The following is a 19,618-nucleotide window of genomic DNA, read 5'->3' as shown; positions in this document are numbered from 1 at the left end:
ACATATGCTTGCCTCACTAACAGGATATACTACACTGCAACCTATATCAGATTTATACTAGAGTAACAAGCTTCTATTTCCCCAAAGAATCTTGGGAACTGTAGTTTGGTGAGACAGCACTAACAACTCTGTAAAATAACCTATTCTCCCCCAGGACTATTAACAGGTTCCCTGGGAAGAGGAAATGTCTGTTGAACCAATTTAAAACTGAAACCTTATATTTGCTAACCTAGGAGTGAACCCCATTGAACTCAGTGGGATCTCCTTCCAAGTAAACATATTTATGACTGCACTGTGCAGTCTGCGAGCTTGGACCTGCTACATCAGCCCTCCCCAACCTGTGGCTCTGCAGCGTGTTGCTGGACTCCAACTCCCATCAGCCCCAGCCAGAATGGCCAATGGTCAGGAGCGATGGGAGTAGTAGTCCAATAACATCTGGAGGGGCCCCAGGTTCCCTATTCCTGATGTAAACAAAATGCTGATTCCCAGGGAAACATGAGGGGATGGGAAATGGTAGAAAGGGGAAAGAAAGTGGAATTATACTTCAAATAAGCTTTTTAAATACTGTAATGGAAAATTAAGCAGTTCTAACATAGCATTGAGACATGGGTGGTGCTGTGGGTTAAACCACAGAGCCTAAGACTTGCCGATCAGAAGGTTGGCGGTTCGAATCCCCGTGACGGAGCCAGCTCCTGTTGCTCGGTCCCTGCTCCTGCCAACCTAGCAGTTCGAAAGCAAGTCAAAGTGCAAGTAGATAAATAGGTACCGCTCCGGAGGAAGGTAAACGGCGTTTCCGTGCGCTGCTCTGGTTCGCCAGAAGCGGCTTAGTCATGCTGGCCACATGACCGGAAGCTGTACACTGGCCAATAAAGCGAGATGAGCGCCGCAGCCCCTAAGTCGGTCACGACTGGAGCTAATGGTCAGGGGTCCCTTTACCTTTAACATAGCATTGGCCTGGCAGTTAAAAAGAACTAGAAAAAGAAATGCAAAAATGTATTCATATCTACCATCTCCCACAAGTGCAATCTACCAAGTGCAACGTATGAACCCAACACGATGACTTGGTGCGATACAGGAAATTGCGTCTTCCTGTCACATGGGCTTGCCACTAGCATCTCCACAGATAAGCGAGCAAAAACCCACAGCTAGGATGAAGACGCTGTACTTCCGTTTGGTTCTCTAATGCACAGGAGAGCTGTATCGCCGTACTTCAGGTTGACTGGATTTGGTGTGGTGCTGTAGTAGTGATACGTGATAAGAAGCTAAAAGGACAAGGGGTGAGTTGCTTCCTTTTTCAGAGGCCGCATGCAACACCATACATTTAAATCACATTTAAAGCACATGACGTGCCCCAAAGCATCCTGGGAACGGTATGGTAGAAACTGTAGCTTGTCAAGGGGTGCTGAGAATTGCAGCTCTATGAAGGGTGAACTATAGTTCCCAGGATTTTGGGGGAGGAAGCCTTGTGCTTGTGTATGGTGTGTATACATGCAAGAGTACAAAGTGAACATGTAGCCTTTATTTCAGCAGGAATAGCACAGACAGGGGTGAACAGTTGTTCTTCTGTGCCCAACTGACCCACGTAGATGTGTGAAAATCCTGTGAGAGGGAACAGCCACCTAGGGAAAAAACAAAAAGTAAAATTAAGTACCAGTGATACTGTTTTCTCTCTCTTCCATTTCCTCTCAGTGGTGGTGACTCAGCAGACAGCTGACCTGAGGACTGGGGCTGTCTGTGTAAACTGGAACGTGAACAGAACTGCACCCAATAGCTTCAAATTGGCTCTAACTGGTGTGCATTGTTTATCACAACACAGGATTAGGATAATAGTAAACTGAAGGCCTATTGATGCCATACCCTGCCATACTAAAATTTGCCCCATCTTATTTCAAAAAATGGGCTGTTCAAGATTCTGTGGTTGTTGTCTATTTAAACGCTTCACCACAATATGCACCTTTAAATGTGAAACAGTCATTTCATCATTTTACTGGCAGATGTTGAAATCCTAATTTACTTTAGCTATCTTCCCAATTTCCAGTCAAACATGAAGCGGAACAAATTAGAATTTAGGCTGTGGTTGCAGCCTAAAAGGCAGTCATGGTACATTAGAAGTGTTGTGTGGTATTTTTTTGTGGTCTGCAGTTAACAGATACATTCAAATTATAATGGAGGTATAAGGTATTCAGGTTGAGGGATAATTTTTTAGTTCAGACCTGGGGGCTAAATTCAGCCTTCCAGGCCTCTCTTTATGGCCCCTGGTATTCTTCCTAGGCCATATTCTTCACCAACCCTGTTCTGCACCCCCATAGGGTTTTAGCATGGCTCAGAAAGTGTCCTTTAATAATAATAATAATAATAATAATAATAATAATAATTTATTTATACCCCGCCCATCTGGCTGAGTTTCCCCAGCCACTCTGGGCAGCTTCCAATCAAGTGTTAAAAACAACACAGCATTAAATATTAAAAACTTCTCTAAACAGGGCTGCCTTCAGATGTCTTTTTAAAAAGACAATAGCTGCTTATTTCCTTCACATCTGAAGGGAGGGCGTTCCACAGGGCGGGCGCCACTACCAAGAAGGCTCTCTGTCCGGTTCCTGTACCCTTACTTCTCTCAATGAGGGAACCGTCAGAAGGCCCTCGGTGCTGGACCTCAGTGTCCGGGCTGAACGATGGGGGTGGAGACGCTCCTTCAGATATACTGGACCGAGGCCATTTAGGGCTTTAAAGGTCACCACCAACACTTTGAATTGTGCTCGGAAACGTACTGGGAGCCAATGCAGATCTCTCAGGACCGGTGTTATGCGGTCCTGGAGGCCACTCCCAATGTAGAGAAAACATTGTTTGTTTGCCTGGATAGAGAGGTGTGCATCTGTATGTAGAAGCCTTTGAGTTTTGTGTGGCTGGAATGCAGCCTATTATATAAAGGCAAAGCTGTGTACACATTACCATTTACTCTGGCACCAGTGTGCTTCCACTGCTGGTGTTTGAAGCCGTCCATGTACAAATGTTGGCCACAATCAACATCTATCCTGAAGTTCAGGCTTGGGAAACTCAGCCCTCCAGATGTTTTGAGACTACAATTCCCATCATCCTTGACCACTGGTCCTGTTAGCTAGGGATGATGGGAGTTGTAGTCCCAAAACATCTGGAGGGCTGAGTTTGCCTATGCCTACTGTAGTTTCTTGAGAAATATTGCTGTTGGATGCATGTCCTCTCAAACCAGCTTCTATCTGATTTGAAAACGTAAGCCACATTCTCAAAAATTTGTATTTATTTGGTTATAATTTGTTTAAAAATTATGGAAAATCAATAAAATAATTTGGCAAAAAAGAGAGAGAGAAAACGTAAACCACATTCACTTCACAGTTAAGCTGAGGTGAGTGCATTTAAGACATCCGCTGCGCATGCACAGATGACAGCTTCATGAATAGGAGTTTGGGGTGGTGGTAGCTGTGGTCACAAGGGAAACAAATAAAGTAATGTTCTGTGGGTGAAGACATGCCCGCTCCCTCTCTGGTGTGCAAATGTGACTTAAAATGCAGCAAGGGGGAAACAACCTCACTGCTTTATAAGCCACTGATTTTTACATAGCCCAAGAGTCACATCTACTTTTGCCTCTGGCCCTGCTCACCTTCCGTCCTCCAGAGGGTTCTGACCTCAGGCTGAAAAAGGTTTCCCACATCTGGTTTATTCTGTACCCAGGTCCTCACACCTTAACACGTGCACACTTGTTGTTTCAGGGATCTCAAGCGATGGATGGCACCCCGGTCCTGAGGCACAGACTTGCCCAGCACGATGCTATCTCTGATTCCAGCACAGAAGACTCCTTGGAGGAGCTGGGTAGCCAGGAATTGCTGCTCAGGGACTTGCCCTGCTCCATGAAGGAGAAGCGCCTCCTCAGGTCTGGAGCAAGGTCACATGGGAAAACATCTTTAGTATGTACAGTGGTATCTCAGGTTACATACGCTTCAGGTTACATACGCTTCAGGTTACAGACTCCTCTAACCCAGAAATAGTACCTCAGGTTAAGAACTTTGCTTCAGGATGAGAACAGAAATCGTGCTCCGGTGGCGCAGCAGCAGCAGGAGGTTCCATTAGCTAAAGTGGTGTTTCAGGTTAAGAACAGTTTCAGGTTAAGAATGGACATCTGGAACAAATTAAGTACTTAACCCGAGGTACCACTGTAATTGATTGTAATTGTGCAGGCTGGTTGCTAAAACCACGCAGTACTTGGCAAGAAAAAGGACACAATTTTTGTTCCTTCCCACAACAGAGCTGGTTTGTTTCTACTTTAGATAGATTGCTTTAACCCAACCAAGTGGTGTAAAAACCTGTGGATTTTTGATGGCCAACTGTACAAAGGGACGAGGCGCAGTCATTGTTGCCCTTGGCCCCGCCTACAAGAAGATTGCGCATGCATGAATGTAGCCCCTCTGAACTGAAAAAGCTCCCCCATCCCACTAAAATAAAGGATTAGTGGGGCTTGGCAGGGCAGAGGAACCTGCTGACTAAAAATAGAAGAGTATCAAAAGGGAGGCTTTGTCCCAGCATGAGGCAGGTAATTGCAGATATTCAACCGGAAGATGGGGTGGGACGTGTGGTCCTCCCCTAACCTCATCTCCCAAAGCCTCACTGATTCAGAAGGCCCATTCTAAACTCAACCCATTCTCCCTTGCACAGGCAGCTGAGAGCATCCACAGGGAGAGATGTGTCCTACTGGGTGGTCTGGAGACAGAGACAATCCAGGGCCCTGAATCAGTTTCAGGAAGGAATCTGGAACCTTGTCAGGATCTTCCAACTCTGGAAGCCTCCCCTGGATGAGATTGGAGGTAACACTAGGAAATGGTTTTTCACCTTCAAAAGTTTGTCTACCCAAGGAATGTCACTGGGGTATCAGTTTGGTCCAGTGGCAGCAAACAAGGTGGGGCTACTTCTAAAGGGAAAATGGGTGGGATCAGAGGCAGATTTAGGCAAGCACAACTGGTTCAGTCACACTGGGTGCAGAATCTCAGGGGCAACACAGGGGACACTGCAATTATGCTTTAGAATGGAGTGCAAGAGGCTGGGGCTGCCAAATTTTGGCATTGCCCAGGGCACCCCTGGTATTTCAAACCCAGGGTCCACCCCTTGCAGGACGTCAGATCAGCAGCTGCACTTGAATAAAATATAAAGTTCTCTCTGTGTTGAGAAGGGACTTGGTTTTATAAATGTCAGGGGCTGCTGGTTATATATACTAAGTACAACAACTGAACTACTGATAACCTATCTCTAACTGGTGTGAGGCAAGGGAGACCTCTGCAGGCTGGTTGACCACATGGTTTGTGGAGAACACAAATAAATCTTGCTTTCCTCTAGCGGAGGGTAACCATGGAGTTGTGGATTTGTTGTGTACATTAGGAAGGGGAGGCAGCTTTCAGTTCTTTCTCCTAAAGAAACTACCCACTTTGGTTATTATCCTCTTTGATATGTGTGAACAGTTTCAAAATGCAAGATAACCTCTGCTTGACTGGCACTGAAGTAGACACAGCAGGCGGAATCCCCTGTCAGACCAGATAGGAACCAGCCACAGTTAGCAATACTACATGTGAATGAAGAAAGGGCTGTGGATCTGGGACAGAATTTATCCTGTGTGTCACTTTCATCCTCCCCATCCCCTCTGATGCCTGTTTGCATGCCTTCCTGTGTTTCCCACTTTTGCTATCCTCTTCAACATACTGTACAGGGAACTTTGGTCCTGGCATCCAGTCCTACTTTACCTTCCTGAGATTCCTGCTCTTCATCAACTTCCTGGCTGTGTTGCTGGCCCCAGGCTTCATACTGTTGCCTGTTATCATTTCTCAAAATACGACGATATTTCCTACAGGTCTGAGTGCAGGTGAGTCTCTGCTGGTACTTCCAAGAGCATTTGTGCTTTCCCCAACATCCCATCTGGATTAGATCCTATACTGACATCTAAGTGTCAGAGTGTCTAGTGCTATAAAGCTACCCAGTCTTTCCCCCCAGATCCTGAATGCATAAAGTACAGCAGTAACATCAGTTATCGATCTGCCTGGCAACGATTCCAAGATATCTTCACCGGGGAGGTGAGTCTGCTGGAAATAGAGACTGGAGTTTACTGTGCTGGAGAGGAGAGGCTGATGGAGGGGGAAATGCTGCCTAAGCAAGTGGTTATAGATGGAGTGAAGAAGAATGGACAAAAATGGAGCAGTTGGGAAGACAAATATAGCTTGGAGTTGAGCAGGAAGGACAATGTCGGATTAATGAGTGATGGTTCTTATCCAAACTTTGTACTTACGGCATTCTATGATTCAGACTTAGAAAGTCCTTAGAAAAGCATTATGGCAGTGGACAGGAAGCAGTGGCCCTCCACTGTTGTTGGGCAGTGACTCCAAGAGGCCCAGCCAGCATGGTCAATCAGTGGTTAGAGGTGAGAGGAGTTGGAGTCTTGCAAACATCTGGAGGACCCACAGGTCCCATGCTCCTCTGTTATGAGTTGGGTTAATCTGCAAGCATAAGGCTGGCTTGTAATTTCCTCTTATGTTCCATCCTTAGGGCTCCCTGGAGTATTCGTACCTGTTTTATGGTGCTTATCATGTGACACAGGATAGCAAGAACCACTACAATGTACACTTAGCATACCTGCTTAGCATCCTGGGATACTTCTTTGCCTGCCTCATTTGGATCCTCCGGCGGTAAGGGCCCTGCTGATGGCTGAGACCCAAGCCTTTCTAGGCTTGACAGCAGGGGTTTGGAGAAAGGAGCCGGAGAGAAGCAAGGAGTTGTAGGGCAAGGGAGTGGATTCATGAATAGGGATTTACATACACAATGGCATATGATGACCCACTTAAAATGCTGACTCTTTCCTGTAGTAATTCAGTAGGTTATATACTCCCATATCTTACATACAGTCAGAATAACATTTCTCTAACCCAAGGATGGGGAGCCTGTGGTCCTCCAAGTGTTACTGAACTTCAGCTGCCATTGGCCCCCATTGGAAGCTGTAATTCAGCAACATCTGGAGGGTTGCAAGTTCCCCAACTTCTGCTCAAACCTATTCCTGGCATGTTCAAATTCCCTGGGAATGGAAATTATACACTTTCTGTTGGGAGCATATTCCAGTGCCCAATCATTCTCACAGAGTGTTTGATCTAATCAAACACTGATGGGCAAAAATCTATTCTTCTTCCTTCTTCACTCCCTACCTTTTCTCCAATAAGTCTAGCATTTATTCATGTTACAACAACATTCTGTGTGTTGAGATCCTGCCATAGTAGATCAGTTCAGTCTTCTTCTTTTTTTAAAAAAATAATCTTTATTAAATTTTTCAAAAGGTTACAAATCACAGAACAGAAAAAGAAAAAAAAAGAAATAAGAAAAAAGTAAAAAAGAGAAAGAAAAAGACAAAAAACAGCAAAAAAGGTTCCCACCTTTTAAACTCATTTTCTGTAACTTCTTTTCAAGACTTCCCCACGCCTCCCCTTATTGTATTCCATCTTCAATTGTTTATTCAAGCAAGTTTTCCACTTAATATCCTAAAACATAGTTTGTTTAAAATCACTTAACCCTAGTTTAATTAAGATAATTTTTTATGGTAGAATTAAACTTTAGTTCATTGTTGTACCTTACCCATCTATTTAAAATATATACCTTAGCCCTATGTATAAAAAAGAAGGAGAAAAGAGAAAAAGATAAAAAACAAAATAATATGCCCTTCCTAAGGTTGCCACTATTTTCCCTCCACCGATTCCCCATTTTTATAATAATATTAATACTAAAACAGAACAAAAAAGAAACCCCTAATTTTTATGCTCCTAAAGCAAAAAAAGAAAAAAGAACAGACCCCCTTCGGACTGTTAAATCCCACCCTTCCCTCCCCGGTTTCCATCCCTATCCAAAGTCCATTTGGTCCATCTTTTTAGCCTGGTGATCTTACATCCAAAGCACGCAAGTCTCTTTCAGTCCCTTTCAGCCGGTTTCTTCGAAAGTCTCTCTTACTTAACACCCTGGGTCGAAGATACTTTTTCTCGGTGCTGACCATGATTGTTCCAATAAATCCTACTTGTTTACACGTGGTGCTCCAACACTGCTTCCAAGAACTATATGTCCCCATTAGTCCGACTTTCATCTTGGTCAATTTAAGATTCTTCTTAACAAATCTCCAGTTCTCTTTTCTCTTCTGTAGCATCTCAGCCGTCCCTTCTTTCAGCTCCTCCTGCTTGGCAGATATCTCCTTCTCCTCAATCTTTGGTTCTTTTTCCTGTCCAGCTGCCTGTGTTTTGAGCAACGAGTCTTTTTCCAGTTCAATTGGTGTGTCTTCAGATAACTTCAGGTTTGAGGGGCTCGTAGACAAAACAAAGCCTTTCTCATTCATCTCTAGCAACTTTCCCACGAGAGAGATCAGCTTTTTCAAGTCAGCACGTATTTCCTGTATTCCCTGTTTTAGTTCCATTCTTGTAATGTCCAAGGATCCCCTCTAGAGGGATTCTGGTTACTTAGTGTTCTTTTCCCCTCCGACCCAAAAGTCAGATTTAGTTGTAACAATCTTTCTTTGTTTTCAATATTTTGTAACGATATAACCGGTTAAAGTTTCAACTTTCGATTCTTCCAACTTTGACAGCTAGTTTGACAGCTGTCAAAGGTTTCTATAAATCCTCAGCAGGCTCTTGTCTCGGGATATTCCCGGGCTTGAGAAGAATGGTATTTAATTCAAATAAAGTAGACTCCAATCCTCCAGCACATTAGCTTAGTCCTTTTAAATCCTTTTAAATCCGTGGAATTTGTATCTATATCCAGTCCCAGCAACTCTTCCCGCGACCTTAGTTAACAGGTCCTTGCTTTGAGCTGTTTACAATAGGGGGGAGACGGACTTCCTTTTTTTTTCAGCTCCCCCGCTCGTGCCGAAGCGAAAACCAAATATATTGTAATCCAATTTTCAAATTACTCACGGGTTGTTGTTCTTGCTTTTAAGTCCGAATTTGGTAGAAAGAAGTCAGCGCTGACCGGAGAATGGCTTGCGGCTTCGCTCGGCAGGGGAAGCGAAGGACTCACAGCACCACGCCACTCCATGGCACCCGATCCGTAGCCTTTAAAAAGGCTCCTTCACGAGTCGGGAGGGCACTTATGGTGCCCGCCGAGTCACCATGTCCACGGGCTCCGTACCCGTGGTTTTTAAGGGTCCCCGTGTCGCCGGCACGGCAAGACCCAATCCCCTGCTAAGCCGATTCACTCCAGAGCTCGGAGGGAATCCGCCATTAACCAGTCGCGCCAACCCGGAAGTCGATCAGCTCAGTCTTCTTGAGACTCTGCATCCCTAACTCATTCCCATCAAATTTTCCTACCATTCCCAGAAAACATTCCTACTCTGAAGCATCACTAGATAATCCTCCATCAGTGGACCAAGCTAATATTCCTAAACTGCTGCATCTTTTCTGCCCTCATCACCCCCTGCAACTGTTTTGCACACTTTCACACCATACCATATATCCCTGTGCAGACTTGCAATCTCCTTCTTTCTGGAAACTGAGTGTTACTCCCATGTTGATTCACATATCTTGGGCTGGACCCGCTGCAGCGACACAGTGGAACTTCTTATGCAACACACTGAGTTCTATATACTGCTCAGGGCAAAGGAATTAATTTGCTAGGAGAAAAGTCTTGCTTGCCTGTGACAATCTTCACTCCTATTCCAATATTCAGGATTGTAGCCAGCATGGCCCGGTGGCAGATGCTGCGGTGGGAATTCAAACCATGTATCAGTGCCAGGATCTTCACAGAGTGGGATTTCTGCATCCAAAGCCCAGAGGCAGCCACCCTCAAACAGAGGAATATTTACAATCACCTAAAGGTACATGAAAATTGCCTATAGGGTTTCATGATAATTTGCTCAGGTCCTCAAAAGTCCCACCTCTTTCACTGCGTCATCCTTTCAAGTATGTATACACATCCATTCATTTAAAAAATATTTTTGTATGAAACCTCAGCCATTGCCTAAATTTGGCTGAACTGAAAAAGCAAACAAACCAGGGTTGAATCCAATGTTGCACAAGCGGCGTTCTGCTTGCATAATGAAGCTTCCTTTTCTTGTCCTCCCACTGTGTATCCCCCCCCAAATCTGCTCTGGAAGGTCTCTCAACCCTTTGGAGCTGATTTTGAGGGGAGAGGGAGGGAAAGTTCTGTTGAGTACATAGAAGTCTATTGCACAAGTGGAGCTGCAGAATTTGATACAGACAACATTATTTTCTTTTTTTCAGGCCCTGTGTCACTTCCTTGCTTATTTCACTTGCAAGTCAACAATTAACAATACCTGTCTTGGGTGAAAGCAAAGAGAACAAGCATTGTAGGTGTTATGTATTGAAGTTCTCACCCTGGCCACCAGGGGTATTGTGTACAGTACAGTGGTACCTCGGTTTACATACACTTCAGGTCACAGTCTCCGCTAACCCAGAAATAGTACCTCGGGTTAAGAACTTTGCTTCAGGATGAGAACAGAAATCGTGCTCCGGCGGTGCGGCAGCAGCGGGAGGCCCCATTAGCTAAAGTGGTGCTTCAGGTTAAGAACAGTTTCAGGTTAAGAACTGACCTCCGGAATTAATTAAGTACTTAACCTGAGGTACCACTGTATATAGTTTTCACTCAGGTCCACATCAGTTAATTTAGGCGGGAAACCCTGGGCTGTTGTTGTTACAATGTTGACAGCCGGCTGCCTATAAAAACAGACTGGCTGAGCTGTTCAATTCAGTTCCAGCTTACTTATAAAGAACTACTTGGAGACATCTCTGTGTCGTCTGATATGTCCACCCACTATTTAATAGTAGGGGCAACAAGCAAAGGGAAACAGGAATCATACCCTTTAATTCCTGTTCCCACCTCAAAGGACATTTCCCAAGGCAACAAGGGATTGCTTTGCTTTGTTTCAGTCATTCTTTCTAGCCTCAGATTATTATGTCCCTTCTGTGCTCAAGGTGTTATGGCTCTCCTGGGCCGTGCACGCCTACTAGATTGGCTGGGTCTTCCTTCTCCTTTGCATGCTGAAGCCTGGAAGCAAACCTCTCCTCTGCATGCTCAACTGCACAAATAGCAAGTGACCAACTTGGTTTCTCTTCACAGATAGACCTAGCGGAGCAGATCCGGCATCTGCAGAACCAACAGCGCACACGGAAGCAGCTTGCTAAGCTCTACCTGCTACGCCTGCTGATCAATGGTGTCATCTTGCTGCTGACAGGGGCTGCTTTCTACTGTATCTACGCAGCCACAGAGTTTTCCCAGGGGCACAGTCAAGTAGGCCAACCCTTCATCCTTTGCCAGGGTCAGAGTGGGGCTGTGGGGGGCTGTACCTCAATCCGGAACTCAGCTGTGTGCTCTTGGAGAACAGCTGCTGCAGCTGGACCAGGAATCTGGGCTAGGGTGAGGGATTAAGCCTGACATGTACTGCTCTGAAAATTCAGTAAGTTTGATGGTCCTGACCGTGTTTTGGTACTGAGTGGTCAGGAAAGATTCCTCTGTGTTTTGATTCTAGGCACAAATGTGCCTCCCCGTAACAAATCCATCTCTGTACTCCCAGAAAAATGCTGCCAGCCTTGATGTACTGAGCCAGTACCTGCCACCAGTGGTCATCTCCATTGTGAATGTCATCCTGCCTTTACTTTTTCATGTCTTGACCCAGTTGGAAGGCTACTCTCCTAATACTGAAGTCAACCTCACCCTAGTCAGGTAGCTGTTTTCATCTTGGTGGGGAACCTGGGGCAGATATATTTCCCATGGTATAAGGAGTTTGCAGGCCTTAAATTACTTTGAGCTGCAAGCAGAGTTTTTTATGCTTTGTTTTAGTTTCACTGTTCTCTCTTTCTAAGTTGGGAAGCACTAGTTGCTCCAGTCGGTCATCAAGCCCAATATCCTTTAGTGTAAATATGGCAGTGAAAGTATGAGGGAAGAAGCAGAACAATCAAGAAGGGATTGATACCCCTTACAATGGCACAATGATTCAAGCGGGCAAACGGGAATGCAATAAAATCAATACCCGAGACAGGTAGATGCTGACAGCAACAATATATACTTTTAAAATGTGTATTTTATCGATTCCCGTTGACAAATAGTAAACACAAAGAAAACTTGAGGAGTGCAATTCAAAAAAGATTATTATATTTTCATGGGGAATACAGTCTTGTAATGTATGTGTTTATGAACATCATCAATGCATTTCTAATATAGTTTAGTTCTTTTACTGTCAAAATTCCCCATTCCTTTGTCTTCCTAAAATAATAGGATAGCGGTCGACTAAATTGTGCTCACAGTAAACCCTTCAAAATAAATGGCTCATTTATTTAAATAGATATACTCTGAGTAAAACATAGTTGAATGCCACCCATAATAATTACAATTATAATGCCATAACCCAAAGAACAACCAAATATATACAGATTTAATGGTTCCTCTTCATCCTGGAGAAGAGTGACTAGTGGGGTGCCACAGGGTTCTGTCTTGGGCCCGGTCTTATTCAACATCTTTATCAATGACTTGGATGATGGACTCAAGGGCATCCTGATCAAATTCGCAGATGACACCAAACTGGGAGGGGTGGCTAACACCCCAGAGGACAGGATCACACTTCAAAACGACCTTGACAGATTAGAGAACTGGGCCAAAACAAACAAGATGAATTTTAACAGGGAGAAATGTAAAGTATTGCACTTTGGCAAAAAAAATGAGAGGCACAAATACAAGATGGGTGACACCTGGCTTGAGAGCAGTACATGTGAAAAGGATCTAGGAGTCTTGGTTGACCACAAACTTGACATGAGCCAACAGTGTGACGCAGCAGCTAAAAAAGCCAATGCAATTCTGGGCTGCATCAATAGGAGTATAGCATCTAGATCAAGGGAAGTAATAGTGCCACTGTATTCTGCTCTGGTCAGACCTCACCTGGAGTACTGTGTCCAGTTCTGGGCACCACAGTTCAAGAAGGACACTGACAAACTGGAACGTGTCCAGAGGAGGGCAACCAAAATGGTCAAAAGCCTGGAAACGATGCCTTATGAGGAACGGCTAAGGGAGCTGGGCATGTTTAGCCTGGAGAAGAGGAGGTTAAGGGGTGATATGATAGCCATGTTCAAATATATAAAAGGATGTCACATAGAAGAGGGAGAAAGGTTGTTTTCTGCTGCTCCAGAGAAGCGGACACAGAGCAATGGTTCCAAACTACAAGAAAGAAGATTCCACCTAAACATTAGGAAGAACTTCCTGACAGTAAGAGCTGTTCAACAGTGGGATTTGCTGCCAAGGAGCGTGGTGGAGTCTCCTTCTTTGGAGGTCTTTAAGCAGAGGCTTAACAACCATATGTCAGGAGTGCTCTGATGGTGTTTCCTGCTTGGCAGGGGGTTGGACTCGATGGCCCTTGTGGTCTCTTCCAACTCTATGATTCTATGATTCTAAGATATGCAATGCAGTAGCTGTTATAAAAATATATTGTGGAGTGTTAAAAAGATCCAGATCTTTCAGAAGTTTTGAAGTGCAAAGTGCATCAGGACCAAGCAACACCCCACTTTAGGGACAGATGTGTGTGGAAATGTGTGGTAAGATGGATATTTGGATCCATTCATGGTCAGGTGGTAATCTCAAGCAGTGGCTTATATGGTAGGATTAGTGGGGTGGAAACCAAGTGTAAGGTGCAGGCCCAGTCTCTCTTGTGGTCTCTCGCAGGTGTGTCATCCTGAAACTGGCCAGCCTGGGAATGTTCATGTTCTTCTTGGGACGCAGAGTGCTATGCATAGGGAGCGGCGGTGCTCCTCAGTGCCACCAATGCGGTTACAACAAACTCTATCAGGTGACATGGATGGGATATTTCAGCTGAACTTTTCCTCTTTAGAGCAAATGTGGCCCAGACATAATGTGTTCGGGTATGAAGTTTTCTAAAGCAAGGTATGATTAGCTGGCAAGGCAAAGAGCTAGTTAGCCTTGACTTGGTGCAGTGACAAAAGTATATTTCACCTTTAAGCACCCAGCTGCGTAACTTGGTTTTCAATTTCTAGAATGGCTCTTCGGCTGTCTAGACATCTTTGAGTATTCCTTTTCCCGGTACTTATTTTGTCTGCGTGTCAATGTATCATTTCCCCCTTATTTTGTAGATTCCCACTCCCCACCCCACCCCCGTCAACACACACCTTGTTTGATCCCAATTCCAGCAATGAGGAAAGCCTGGTTGATCATTAGCAATTAAAGTCCCCCAGATTTGGGGTTACTAATGTGTTAGAAATTTGCAACTTATACAACAATTCTCCATACATTCTATTACCTATATAATGTTGTATTGTGCATGCTTAATGTGAACTTAGCTTTTTCTTTTTCTTTTTTGCATTTAACACCATATACCTACAAGATACTATGCTTATAATAATGTGCCTGACATGTCTAGGATTCCCTTTTTTCCCTTCTCTTTCTTTTTTCCTTCCATATACTCACCATAAGACATTATCTCTCTCCTGATTGTGCATGCAGTGCTGGGAAACCCACATTGGACAAGAGATGTACAAGATGACCCTCTTCAGTTTCTTGACCACCTTGGGATCTGCTTTCCTTATCAGCCTGCCCCGGAGGTGAGGCATGAGATCATAACTAATACCAGTCTACCCTACTCTTCTGATCTCCTTGATTCCTGGCCTAACCCAGGGCTTTTCCATACTTACCTTTTGCCCACTCTTTCCAGGCACAGGTCTGCACTCCAAAGCTCTGTGTCTGAGCACACCTTTTTTGTACCAGAGCTTTCCCTGTGAAATCTTTAAAGCTGTATCCGAGCAAATGGCTATTCAGGTTTTCCATGGATTGTCGTGTGCTCCAATTGAGCTTTAAAGAGTGGGTTTTGCTGGGAAAGCTTGAACACAAAAAAGGGTGCTTGGATGCAGAGCTTTAAAGTGTGGACAGTCCCTGGAAAGCATGGAGGGAATTTAAGTGTGGTTAAGCCCTCATTCAGCCTTTTATTTCCACAAATGGGCAGACCACTCCTTCCTTGGGAAAGTATTATGTATGGCAGGGATAGCCACCATGATGCACGCCATACATTGTTAGACTATAACTCTCATTGTTGCTGACCACTGGCTAGATTGGCTGGAGGTGATAGGAACTGGAGCCAAAAAACACACATAGCCCAAAAGCACACATTGACTACCCCTGATCTACAGGTATTTTTATCTCATCTTCCTGCCTCCCAGTAGTGATGCCAGGTGGTCCAGTTGCAGGGTAGCTGTCATTGGGCAGATGCATGCTCTGCATTCAAAGCATATTCAACACTCATGACCTCCCTCAAAAAATTTCTGGGAACTTTGCTTTGTTAAGGATGCTGGAAATGGTAGTTCTGTGAGGGGGAAGCTTGACTTCTTTGGGCGAAGTCATATGCTTTAAATGTGCAGATCTGCCCATTGTATCATTGTTGACTGCAGGGTGTTTTTAGTAAGGGAGAATAAGCATATGTGCTCCCTATGCAAAAGAGGCAGAATTCAGTGGCATGGTACCCAGCTGCAGTTATTGGAAGAGGTTATGCCTGCGGCCTCTGAATTAATTCTCTCTCTCTCTCTCTCTCAGACTGATTGCTAAGCATTCCTCCTGTGGACTGGCTCAGTGGCTTGGCAAAGAAGAGTTCTTGGTGCCTCACAATGTACTGGATATTGTAGCAGCTCAAACAGTCATATGGATCGGGATTTTCTTCTGCCCACTTCTGCCTTTGCTTGCCTGCGTTTTCGTCTTCTTCACATTCTATATAAAAAAGGTCAGTGGCATGCGGTCATTGGACTAAGGGAACTAGGCTAGTCCCCTTAATGTTCCTCTGGCGCCTCATTCCCAAAGCCTGGGAAGCTTTTGCCCAGCTTAGGTAAGGAGGCATGATGTTCATGGGTGTGACATCAGCCCCGCCCCCAATAGCCCTTGCAAGCTGGTGTCTCTCGCCCTAACTGTTCCCCTATGAAAAAATTCACTGCACGTTATTGAAAAAGGTAAAGGTTGTGTATACATGTGTGTATGTGTGGGTGTTTGAGAGTACACACAAAGAGTACCTATCATGCCCATCATGACGTGGGTTGTGGATCTGGCCCTCTTTTGAGCCCCTCATCCTCTTGGCTTGTACCGTGCCAGGGAAAATGGCCCTGATCCTGGCTAAGAGACTGTAGAGGAGTCTGGGAGTTACAAACTCCCAAACCAGAGAAATTGCTGGTAGTAGCAAGCAACCCACACAGGAAGACCAGAGGCGGAGGGTAAGGAACTTGCTTCTCTGAACTCACCTCTCTTGGAGGCAGTCCCACCCAGACTCAGACCTTCACTTTGGTGGTTACTGACCTCATCCTGCCCACAGCTGTTGCTAGCATGTATGCATTTGAAGCAATTGAACCTGGCTGTAGCAGGTTGGGTGCAACCTAGCCCTAAGTACTGTGAACAACTGGACTGCATATAAATCATAATTTAAAGCACCCCCACAAAAAAGTAATAATGGGCACTGTCATTTCTTAAGTGTGCTGGGAATTGTAGTTGTGTGAGGGGTAAACTGCAGTTCCCATGATTCTTCAGGGGGTGTTTCAATATATGTTTGCAGCTCTGATGTGAAGGCTTTAGCAATATATTTGAAAGCGGTATTGAGCTGTTCACCTTTGGGGTCAAGGAGGGGGGACTGAAGTTGCTGTCTGAATCCCAGGACGTATGGTATAAAAGCAACTGCTTCCTAATGAAGGCCCTTCACTCTCTCTCTCTCTCTCTCTCTCTCTCTCTCTCTCTCTCTCTCTCTCTCCCCACCCCACCCCACCCCAAGGCAGTCATCCTTCTGCAAAGCCTCATGGGTTTTATATCTCTGGGAATGTGTGAGGGTTCAGGAGGCATGCTCACTCTGTCTCCTTTTCTCACCCACAGTACACCTTGTTCCAGAACTGCCAGCCTTCAACTCAGCTGTTTCGAGCATCCCGTTCTAAATTCCTCTTCCAGATCATGCTGCTCTTAGGCCTTTTCCAGGCCTACATCCCTCTGGGCTATGTCATCAGTAGGTGAGCTGAGAGGTGGTTGAGCATCTTAAGAGTACCGGGTTGATGAAGCCTATATTCTGAAAGTCATTCTTTTTTCCTTCCAGGGTCTCTCCATCCCAAGCTTGTGGGCTCTTTACTAACTATTCAACTCCATGGGAGGCCGTACCTAAGGCTTTGTCCCGTTTGCCCATGTCAACACAACGTGCCTTGAGCTATGCGACATCCAATGTCTTTTGTTTCTTACTTCTGATGGTACTCAGGTGGGTACTTTGGGAGGGACATGGATGGAGGAATACCAAAGGAGGGAGGGATGGTCATATGTTGTTGAATTATTTGCAAGGCAAGCAACCTCCTTGTTTCTTGGCCTGGACCCTGTTAGAAAAGTGGCGTGTTACCGTCTTTGGCCTTACCAGCCACAGAACAGCCTCCATGGCTCCTTTCAAGCAAAATCTGACTATCTGCCTTACCACTCAGGGCCACTTGAGCAAGAGACCTTGAGCAAGAGACCTGTCCTCTATAAACACTACTTCTTATCTTCTACTGCTTCACCCCAAAAGGAAGGTGGCTCAAGCACACCTCAGTGTTGGATTGTGATAATTTCAATGGAAACTTTGCCACTAATGAAAAAGGAGTGTAGCTTCCCCCCCTTTTTTTTTAGTTAATGAAAGTCCCATAGTTCTGGCAAATGAAGAGTCACATTTGAAAAAATTACTGTACCAATATTTTAGGAAATGTCAGAGTCCTGGCAGGCCTCTGACATGATAGTGTAGCTGTGTATCCATTGAGTGGTCCGGAAGCAGATGCTGCAGCTGAACTAAGCAGGTGTGGAGCTGGTCAATCCCTTGTATGGGAGACCAGTATAAGAGTCAAGGATGGAATTTTTTAATAGCATCAGCATCAGACATTTGCTAGCACACCTCATCATCACTTTGATGCCTTGATGTTACTAGCAGGAAAAAGAGGCTCCTGGTGAGTGACCCAACTACAAATGCTCTAAAACAGATTGCTATTTCTCAGTTTAACCTTGATTAAATTTAACCTAGCAGATGGTTTTGAACTCACCCAGCCTTTTGCAGGTGGCATCCCGTTTCCCTGTCTGGCCTGGTGTGTAAGTGGGAAACCAATATTCCACAAACTATTGGTGTGATGGCCTCTTTTTTTCTTCCATAGCCTCATCCTTACAGTGTACGTTTCTCAGGTGCAAGCAAACAGACACATCATTGAAAGGCTCAAGAGGCAACGTGTGCAGGTAAAGTGGTCCTGCAATGTTACAGAAGGATGCCAGATGGCGTGCAATAATCATGCACCTCCGGTAACCTGCGACTGTGTGATGATCTGTTCTCTGGCTCATGTAATGTTAGGTTATGTAACCTGTTTCTCCTTTTGTTCCTCTGTCCAGTGTGTCAAGGAGAAATGGTGTTTGGTGAGGAAGCTGGCTCAGCGGCTGGTGAAACAACTGTGAGTTCAGTTGCGGGGGGGAAAGGCCTCCCAGAGGATGAAAACTTCTGGTGGCAGGGCAACAGCCAGGAAAAAATGGTCTTGCTCCTGAGGAAAGCAAAGACCACAGAATGGTCAAAGCATACCTGGATTAAAGAAGGAAGAGAAGCTCCCCGAGTGTGATTTGAACATGATATTCTGGAAGACCTCATTTTCCTGTGAACACAAGTTGGCTCATAGAACTACCCTATCATACCCTTTATCTTTTAGATAGGTACAATACCTACTTTTTCACTGTGCATACAGGTCCCTGGGATGTACGTTTGGTACCTGATATCATATCTTCCCTGTGAGCTGCTGTACCTTATTTGGCCAACTTCATGTTAGAACAAGTTTCTGCAGGCCTGAAAATGTTTTGGGTAAAGAACAAGGTGTATGGCAAGAATATATACATCCTTATCATGCCAAGGTAAAGGTACCCATGACCATTAGGTCCAGTAGCAGACGACTCTGGGGTTGCAGCACTCATCTCGCTTTAATGGGCGAGGGAGACGGTGTTTGTCCACAGACAGCTTCCGGGTCATGTGGCCAGCATGACCAAGCCGCTTCTGGTGAACCAGAGCAGTGCACGGAAACGCTGTTTACCTTCCCGCCGGAGTGGTACCTATTTATCTATTTGCACATGATGTGCTTTCGAACTGCTAGGTTGGCAGGAGCTGGGACCGAGCAACGGGAGCTCACCCCGTCGCGGGGATTTGAACCGCCGACCTTCTGATCGGCAAGCCCTAGGCTCTGTGGTTTAGACCACAGCGCCACCCACGTCCAAAGTAATTCTAATTCAACAAAAAAATTAAACTGAGTATGTCACCAGTCCTCACTGAGGTGGATTGCTTACTAAGTGGATCATGATCTTTTGGTATTGCAAAATAAAACAAATGCTTTGTCTAATAAATGTCAAGAGGGCATGGGTATATGAGTCGTGTGTTGTGCACAATGTGGATCAGATTGACAATCACATGAAGAGTTCTGCATAACTTGGAAGCTTGCATAGTCCTAAACCAACATACCTCAATCCGTCAAAACAGTGGTTTTCAACCAGTGTGCCCTGGGGTGCCTTGAATGATGGTCAGGGGTGCCATGGGCAACACTGCCCCGCTTTCCTTCACTCCCTCCTCTGATGCCCTCTC

The 19,618-nt window shown here is 45.1% G+C and overlaps 1 protein-coding gene and 1 long non-coding RNA gene across 4 annotated transcripts; one reads left to right on the top strand and one right to left on the bottom strand.

Moving 5' to 3' along the window:
- The first annotated feature begins 989 nt into the window (after positions 1-989).
- On the top strand, positions 990-19,394 carry TMC8 (transmembrane channel like 8). Of its 3 annotated transcripts, XM_083727546.1 has the most exons (17): positions 990-1,277; positions 1,690-1,791; positions 3,744-3,904; positions 4,684-4,832; positions 5,726-5,878; positions 6,007-6,086; positions 6,556-6,695; positions 9,700-9,847; positions 11,110-11,280; positions 11,564-11,712; positions 13,699-13,822; positions 14,494-14,591; positions 15,574-15,757; positions 16,885-17,015; positions 17,099-17,254; positions 18,165-18,243; positions 18,394-19,394. In XM_083727546.1, exons 3-17 carry the CDS (start codon positions 3,756-3,758, stop codon positions 18,454-18,456), a joined length of 1,974 nt encoding a protein of 657 aa, XP_083583672.1. In that variant the 5' UTR covers positions 990-1,277; positions 1,690-1,791; positions 3,744-3,755; the 3' UTR covers positions 18,457-19,394. The 3 variants fall into 3 exon arrangements, with proteins under 3 accessions (XP_083583672.1, XP_083583671.1, XP_083583673.1); XM_083727545.1 differs by lacking the exon at positions 1,690-1,791; XM_083727547.1 differs by lacking the exons at positions 990-1,277; positions 1,690-1,791 and adding an exon at positions 1,359-1,426.
- On the bottom strand, positions 1,500-3,735 carry LOC310839334. Its single transcript, XR_014561446.1, has 2 exons — positions 2,950-3,735; positions 1,500-1,619 (listed from the first exon to the last, which is right to left on the bottom strand). It is a non-coding gene; the product is annotated as an uncharacterized lncRNA (long non-coding RNA).
- Positions 19,395-19,618: the final 224 nt, after the last annotated feature.

The sequence above is a fragment of the Podarcis gaigeae genome (assembly GCF_964106915.1).
Source record: "Podarcis gaigeae genome assembly, chromosome: 2".
Taxonomy (NCBI): Eukaryota; Metazoa; Chordata; class Lepidosauria; order Squamata; family Lacertidae; genus Podarcis; species Podarcis gaigeae.
This window is presented reverse-complemented; position numbering and strand designations above follow the sequence as displayed.